Here is an 8,806-nt window from a genome sequence, read left to right on the forward strand (position 1 = left end):
AGATGAGAGAGAAACATCTATCAGCTGCCTCCAGCACACCCCCTACTGGGGATGTGCCCACAACCAAGGTACATACCCTTGACTGGAATTGAACCTGGGACCCTTCAGTCCGCAGGCCGACACTCTAACCACTGAGCCAAACTGGTCAGGGCAAGACTGATGTCTTTTTCATCTCTATTTCTTCATAGCATAGCTCAGCTAGTTCCTGGCATAGGGTCAGATTTCAATAAATGTTAGTGAATGCTGTTTTTGAATGAACTGAATGCTCTTAGTGTCTGTCTATGCAAGCAAGTATTCCAAACTGAACTAAATGACTTGTTTTAAAATGGGTCTCTCCCTTCCTCCCCATCTACTTCTTCTGATGCTTATTTTTACAGTGTGCAATTAAAGGTGGGCAAACGGCTATTACAGATGAGGTGTTTTGGAGTTTTTGTATTTAGTCTTTCACTTGGTTCATTATTTGTCTGAAATTCTTTACAGCTAGCAAAGGGAGGTAGTGTTCTGAATGTAAGCTCCTTGAGGCAGGGACTTTTTTCTGTTGATCTTCTACCCCCTTTTAATATCTAGCCAAGAGAAGAAGGAAATGACTACCATTTGTTAAGTGTCAACTAAGTCATGGACTGTTCTGGGCAGGTTACACATTGTCTCATTTGATTAACACAACAGTCTTCTGACATAAATTGTTCTTAATTTAGAGTTGAGAAAACTAATGAATATAAGGATTAAGGACTTTGCCAAAATCACATATTTATAAAGTTTACCATTGTACACCCAGCTTCTAGCACAGTACCTGATATATAATTAATGTTCAGTAAATAGCTGTTCTAAAGTCTGGTCTTTTTTGAATGTCTTTACTATTTTCACTATTGAATTCCACCTCCCCAATAATGTGTTTAACAACAACCACAACAATGGTTTGAGACATTTTGACAGATGCACAATGGTTTCCATGTTTATATACATTATATGCATTCATCTAATTACATTTATACTCAATTTTATTTGTAGAGCAGGATAGTACTTTATTTTCTGTCTTTTAATTTAAAAATGATTACTGAAAACCTATTAATAAAACTGATTTAGGTATTCAAGATAAATAGGTAAGTTTCTGTCATTATAAAAAAGCTCAAAGTTTTGTGAGGGAGACAGACATGTGAACACAAAATAACAATGTGATGAAATAAATGTTATTCTCTCTCTCATCTTATATAATAAAGAGGCAATATGCAAATTTACCATCACACCCCGACAAGATAGCTGCCTATGACCAGGATGGCAAGGGGGTTAGTGAGGGACAACTAAATGACTGAAAGGCTGGCTGCATGGGGTGACCAGGCTGGTGGAGGGGAGGGAGCCGTGAAGGGTGACTAGGCTGGCAGAGGGGGAAGTTGGAGGTGACCAGGCTGGTGGGGGAGCAATTAGGGGTGACTAGGCAGGCAGGCAGGTGGGCGATTAGGAGCCAGCATTCCAGGATTGTGAGAGGGATTAGGCCTAAACCGGCAGTTGGGCATCCCCCAAGGGGTCCCAGATTGGAGAGGGTTCAGGCTGGGCTGAGGGGACCCCACCCCTGTGCATGAATTTCATGCACCAGGCCTCTAGTATGTATATGTATATAATGGAAACACTGGTGGGGTTGTTAAGGAAGTCCCCAGTTCTTCCTCAGAGAAACTGAGTAGAGGATAAGGATCAGGGGAGGTATCTCAGAAAAAAAAATTGAGTTGAATCTCAAATGACCAATTATTGGTCATTAGTCAGATAAAAGATGGGCATTGAAGGCAGTAGGAACAGCAAACACAAAGATACAAGATTTTGAAAAAAATCTTCAAGGCATTTACTGTGGCTGAATGGTGATTTGTATGTAAAGTTATCATGGGAAAATGAGTACTAATGTGAAGAAGTAATAATAATATCATTGATTTCACACTAACTATACATCAATTAGATTGCTTGGAAGTTCACATAATAATCTTCATTATTACTGGCAATAGCCCATGATTATAATTGTTATTTTAGGAATAAGGACACTGAGGCATTGGGAATGTAAGCTTTGGCTTAGTTCCAAAGTTACACAGCTAGTAAGTGACACAGAGCCAGCTCTTAAATCAGGTCAGCCTGATGCGAAAGCCATTGTGCTCTACCACTGTGGAACTCTACTTGCTGAAGGTGAAAATGCAGGATGGAAGGGTTGTGTAGGCTCTGTTAAGAAATTTTGATTTTATTTTGCTTGGAATAAGGAGCAATGAAAACATCTTTGAATTTTTTTAAAAATTCACCTTTTTTTGTTGTTGTTAATCCTCACCTGAGGATATTTTTTTCATTGATTTTTAGAGAGAGTGGAAGAGAAGGATGAGACGCGGGGGGGGGGGAGAGGGAGGGAAAGAAGGGAGGGAGAGAAAGAGAGAAACATAGCGATTGGTTGCCTCCCTCAGGTGCCCTGACAGGGACTGGGGATAGAACCTGCAACCCAGGTACATCCCCTTGACCAGATATCAAACCCGTGACCCTTCAGTGCTCAGGCCAATGTTCTAACCACTTAAAAACACCAACCAGAGCAGGAAAACTTTTCATTCATAAAGAGATATTAATAAGATTTAAACCAAAATAGTAGAAGTGAGAACAGAGAGATGGATCCCTTGAATTGTTGGAAGATAAGCAGGAAAAGATTTGATGATTGATATACAAAATGAGAGAGAAAAAGCTGAGAGTAATTCCCAGTATGGGGTTATGGATAACTTGCACTGTGATGCCATTAGCATGAGGAAGGCTGGAAAAGAAGTGAGTTTGAGTCAGAGGAAGGAAGAGTGTCTAAGGTTAACTTAAGAATAAGGAGTTTCAGACTACGGTAGACATCAAGTAGAGAAGATAGTCACTTTGGGATGGGAGCTGAGGAGATACCCAAAGAATCTGGGTTAATAGTCCCTTGATTTGGGAGTCATTAAAGTGAAACATGGCTATTTTAAGGGAATAACCAGAGGCAGAGGAATCATCTAAGAAACTGAGAAAGATCCACCAGAGTGATTGATTGTAAGAGGACCAGAGAGAGAGCATTATTATGGAAGATATGATCCCATGAGCAGCCAGGGACGGAATGGGAAATGGGGGCAGGAAGGATGGGCTTCTCATTCTAAGAGGATGATGAGTCCCCAAAAGAGAGGAGGGGGACACAGGGACAAGGCAAACACATATTTTTTTAATTAAATCTTTATTGTTCAGATTATTATATTTGTTCCTCTTTTTCCCCCCCTATAACTCCCCTCCTCCCAGTTCCCGCCCCACCCTCCGTCCTCACTCCCCACCCACTGTCCTCATCCATGGATGTATGATTTTTGTCCAGTCTCTTCCCGCATCTCCCACACCCCTTTCTCCCCCAAGAATAGTCAGTCCATTCCCTTTCTATGTCCCTGATTCTATTATAATCACCAGTTCATTCTGTTCATCAGATTATTTATTCACTTGATTCTTAGATTCACTTGTTGATAGATGCATATTTGTTGTTCATAAATTGTATCTTTACCTTTCTCTTCTTCTTCCTCTTGTTAAAGGATGCCTTCCAGGATTTCATATAATACTGGTTTGGTGGTTATGAACTCCTTTAGCTTTTCCTTATCTGTGAAGCTCTTTATCTGACCTTCGATTCTGAATGATAGCTTTGCTGGATAAAGTAATCTTGGTTGTAGGTTCTTGGTATTCATCACTTTGAAAATTTCTTGCCACTCCCTCTGGCCTGCAAACTTTCTGTTGAGAAATCCGCTGACAGTCATATGGGTATTCCCTTGTAGGTAACTGAGTTTCTTTCTCTTGCTGCTTTTAAGATTCTCTCTTTGTCTTTTGCTCTTGGCATTTTAATTATGATGTGTCTTGGTGTGGTCCTCTTTGGATTCCTTTTGTTTGGGGTTGTCTGTGCTTCTTGGACCTGTAAGTCTATTTCTTTCACCAGGTGGGGGAAGTTTTCTGTCATTATTTCTTCCAATAGGTTTTCAATATCTTGCTCTCTCTCATCTTCTGGCACCCCTATAATTCTGATGTTGGTACGCTTGAAGCTGTCCCAGAGGCTCCTTACACTATCTTCGTATTTTCGGATTCTTTTATCATTTTGCTTTTCCAGTTGGGTGTTTTTTGCTTCATCGCATTTCAAATCTTTGACTTGATTCTTGCACTCCTCTGGTCTGCTTTTGGGAGTCTGTATAATATTCTTTATTTCAGTCAGTGTATGCTTAATTTCTAGTTGGTTATCACAACATCGAGGGTCTCATTAGATTTCTTGAGGATCTCACTACATTTATCGGCAGTTTCTAGAAAATTATTGAAAGACCTTAAAAGTGTGGTTTTGAGCTCTATATCTTCCATTTCTGACATTTGCGTCCTGTTTCTTTGTCTCCGCATTTTTTTATGTTTTCTTGGTGCACCCCCTAGTGCTCTTTGTGTGCAGTCTTGTTGTAGTTAAGCCTTGATTGTTGTAGTTAATACTAGGGGGTATTTGACCTCCAGGCCAAGTGGCTGTGAGAATCAGCTGTGTCTGCAGTGAGAGAACTTCTGTCCTCTAGGGAGGTGCTAATCTAGCCTTTGCCTGAGGCTATCCGGCAAATGCCTCTGTGCAGGGCTTGGGCAGGGTGGGTCCCAGGGGATCAACAGGGCGGGAGGAGCTAGCAGTTATGGCTGCTCTCAGTCCCATCCCCAGGGGCTCTGCCTCTCAGAGTCCCAGCAAACCTCGGAGAGAAAGCTGCCTTTGAGTTCCGACCACTGCCAGACAGTCCCGCTTCTCCCGTTTGAGTCTGGGTCCCTAGGGACTCGCCCGGATCTGGAGCTCAGAGTCTGGGACTCCCTCCCGATTGAAACAGACAACCGCGCCCTCAGCCGCCAGCCCACTCTGCATGCTCTCCGCACCTTAGTATTTGACTTCAGCACTGCGCCTCCTCTGAGTTTCGGTATGCTATTCTCTTTCCTCCTAGTTGTAGAACTTCCACTCAACCAGCCTTCCTGTGGTTCTGGATGATGTTTGTTCCATCTTTTAGTTGTATTTTTGAAGTGGTTGTTTGAGGCAGCAAACTCCGGTGTTAACCCATGCCGCCATTTTGGTTTTTCCCCACATATTTTTGTAAGCTGAGTACAGAGAACTGGTAGTGGTGATTAGACTACCCCTGAGCCAGGGGATATGAGGCAGGACAATTTGAAAGCAAGGATGGGTGAAAAATTATTTTCTCACATGTAGTTACAAGTTGAGTTCTAATTTAATTTTTACTTATTTTTTCCTTTATTGATATTTAGAGAGAGCGTAAAGGAGATGGGTAGAGAGATAGAAATATTGATGAGAGAGAAACATCATTGATTGATTGCCTCCTGCATGCCCCCTACTGTGGATGGAACCTGTAACCCAGACATGTGCCTGACCGGGAATCGAACCAGTGACCTCTTAGTTCCTGGGTCGACGCTCAACCACTGAGCCACACCAGCTGGGCTTGAGTTCTAATTTTAATGAGTCATTGAGATCTCATCTAGATGGTGATAATAAATAATTGACTCAAAAGCAAAATCCTCTTTCTTCACAAGAATCTTGGGTAAATTAAAAGGACAGTTATCTTCAGGAAAATTTTGTGACTGAGTAAATAGTGTGGTGTTCTTCTCACCTTCTTCTCCTCTAACATTCTTTTTTTAAAAATATATTTTATTGATTTTTTACAGAGAGGAAGGGAGAGGGATACAGAGTTAGAAACATCGACGAGAGAGAAGCATCAATCAGCTGCCTCCTGCACACCCCACATTGGGGATGTGCCCGCAACTAAGGTACATGCCCTTGACCAGAATCGAACCCGGGACCCTTCAGTCTCCAGCCCGATGCTCTATCCAGTGAGCCAAACCAGCTAGGGCTCTCTAACATTCTTACTCAGATAAAAGCCAGCTTAAAATGAACATGATGGAGATCACTGAAGAGAAATATGAGACCCATAAAAGGGTTGAAAGAATTGCCTGTCAGTACTTTATACTTGTAAAATACTTGGTAGCTTTGACTTCCCACATTCCCTCCAGACCCCACTCCTGTGCTCTTGTTCATTTTTCCTTCTGCCTGGTACACTGCCCTCACCACCCGCTCCTCTCCTTGCCTCCTTCCTCACTACAAGAGTCATCACCCTTTTTCTTCCTGATAGTAACAGCACTTCTTATATTGCTCTTTGCTGCCCATGCCCATCTATCATGCATTAGAGTTATGGGTGCACATATTTTATTTATCCTATTCAGTGTTGTGTCTACAATACAGTAAACATCTGCTACTTTTTCTTTTATCCTCCATGACCCTTTGCTATTACTGAATGCTGATGAAGTATTTACTAAGTTAATAGAATGATCCCATTTTTTGCAGATGACAAAACAAACCAGGTTGAGATGAACTAATAAAGCTTATAAGTCTAGGATTTAAGACTGTTCAGAGCTAAGGTCTTCTGATTCCCAGCCCTATGCTCTTTCCCTAAATTCTTTGCCTCTGTTAAAACAGTAAGCAAGTGCTAAGTAGGCATGGAAGGTGAAAGCATTTGTAAATATACAGAGGCTCAGATGACCCAGAAAATACCAGTTGAGTCACTTTTCACTCTCCCGGAATCCACTTGTGATATTGTTTGCCTGTATCTTGGCCTACCTTCCCTAGTTACTCTCTAATTAAGGGCCACGCCCAAGGTACTGAACTAGAAATCTGGCTGTTCTTTATGGTTTTTCTGAAAGTGACTAAATACATAGAGATTGCTGGTGCCTTTTCCAAGATGATACGTGACTTTGTTAGCATGTTTTAAATGGGTTTAAAACAAACGCATTGAATATATAGTCTTGCCTTAAGTAGGTATATGATAGAACGGTCCATGCTGCACCTATCACATATTGACATATTTAAAAATTATTTGTGTACACATTTAACCTGTAAATTTGTAAAGAAGGATTAAGTAAAATGCATTTGTAAATAAAAAATGTTGTAGTATATAATTGCCACCAGACTGGTACTAGACAATATTGTATCTTTTCATACTATTTCTCCCTTAATTTCCTTTATACCTGCCTTAGTACCTTTTTTCTCACTTGAAACTAGGTTGTTCTTAGCTTATTGCCAAAGAACGCCCCACTTAAAATTATTAACTGGGAACAACTTAAAGTAGTATATTTACCATGAATATTTGTAATTTAACAACACCAGACTATACTGGTAGAGTTCATTAACTAAGTTAGGTGGTGACCTCTTTATTTTTGTTTCATTATCTAAGAAATGGGCACTGGATGAGCCTCATGAATTTTGCCTATGAGAAAACAAGGACATTGACAGAAAAGGCACCACAGTTGTTCAATGGGATGATATGCTTTAACTTACTGTAGACATATAGAAATGTGGGCAAGGAGGTCACAGCAACCACAAAGACGTGTGAGTGCTTAGAGCCATGAGGTTACATTTATTTTGTGCCAAGCAAAGCAGAATATAACTCTATAGTCGAGTTATTTCCTCCTTTAAAAAACCAAAAAGACAGTAAAGGTAGTTGAAAACAGAGAGACAGATTGTGGTCAAGCTCACAATAGGCCCAGTGAGTGGACAGTATCTCTGGGTTATGTGCTGTGGTTCTTCAGGAGGGATGGTTGGCGTAGAAAGAAGCCACTGGATGAACTCTTCTAACTTGGTAGCACTGAGAAAAAATCTCCACTTTCCTCCATGGACAAAAGTTAGCTTGATCCATGTACTAATATCTGGGTAAATATAAATGTTTGAGTTTGCCTTTTTAATGCTTCTTAATGCATTTTGATGGTTACTTTGCTTCAGAATTTTAATTTTGGGAGAAATTGTTTTTTTCTCAGTGGGATCAGAATAACTAGGCAATTTCTCTGGTTTTGCTGAAGAGATTTCAGAGTCTGTAGAAGCCAATGTGTTCTTCAAAGTTTGTGCTTGTATGAGTTTGTGAAGTAATTCCATGACCTCTTTACCTTTTTCTCCTTCCAGAACTTCTGAACAATGTATGCTGGAAGAAGAATTCTGGTTTTCCAGTTCTGTTACCTTCTTCTTTAAAGCATCAATGTTTTCTTTCATTGAGAAGATATCTTTAGTTATTGTGTATTGCTTGTCTTCATTAACATTCGTTCTGGTTTCTAGTACCTCCATCTGCTTCTGATAAAAGTCAATCTTTCCCTGGAACTTTGATACTGCACTGACAATGTCAGTCATTTTCTTGAGGAGGTCAATTTGGGCAGTTTTAATATCTTGGAGCATTCCTATAACACTCATTTCTTCATCAGTACTGTCATATTGATCACAACCATAGGAATTTATAGTTGGATTTCTAGTTGAATTTGGGTGCTGGTTATTAAATTTATGGTAAACATTTTTAAGAGATTGTCTGATCTTGGAGAGATTTGAAGGCCACATCTTCCCAGCAGCAGCTTTTACTCTTTTGGTTTGATATTTGTACATCTTTCATGAGCCAAGATGTTGGGAGACCTGATGAGAATTGAAGAAAGAAGCAATGTTAGAATTAAATGGTCTTTCTCTTACTATTTGTTGAATGTCTTTCCTGGTAACATTGTGGAATGCCCTATGGAGAACACGAAGGGCAATAGTAGGTACTCTTAGTTGGTTAGCTTCTTTCAGGGCAGTGCTTGTGAATAATGGTCAACTGCATGGATTCTTTCATATGGTGATTATTGACCTGACGCTGATGTCACAATGGCTGCTGGCTTAGATTCCATTTAACCTTAGGCCAATAATTCTCAAAAATTTTGGTTACAGAACTGTTTTTCCCTCATAAAAATTGAAGACCACAGACCTTTTGTTTATATTGGTTATATC

General features: G+C 40.3%; 1 protein-coding gene across 1 annotated transcript; it reads right to left on the reverse strand.

The window, feature by feature from the left end:
* Positions 1 to 7,456: 7,456 nt before the first annotated feature.
* Positions 7,457 to 8,431, reverse strand: CCDC54 (coiled-coil domain containing 54). Its single transcript, XM_059686011.1, has one exon. The coding sequence runs from the start codon at positions 8,429 to 8,431 to the stop codon at positions 7,457 to 7,459; it is 975 nt and encodes a 324-aa protein (XP_059541994.1).
* Between the last annotated feature and the right edge of the window lie 375 nt (positions 8,432 to 8,806).

The sequence above is a fragment of the Myotis daubentonii genome, chromosome 3, assembly GCF_963259705.1.
Source record: "Myotis daubentonii chromosome 3, mMyoDau2.1, whole genome shotgun sequence".
In the NCBI taxonomy this organism is placed as follows: domain Eukaryota; kingdom Metazoa; phylum Chordata; class Mammalia; order Chiroptera; family Vespertilionidae; genus Myotis; species Myotis daubentonii.

Coding starts and splice junctions, on each gene's coding strand:
- CCDC54 (XM_059686011.1), bottom strand. CDS start 8,431: ATGTACAAATATCAAACCAAAAGAGTAAAAGCTGCTGCTGGGAAGATG.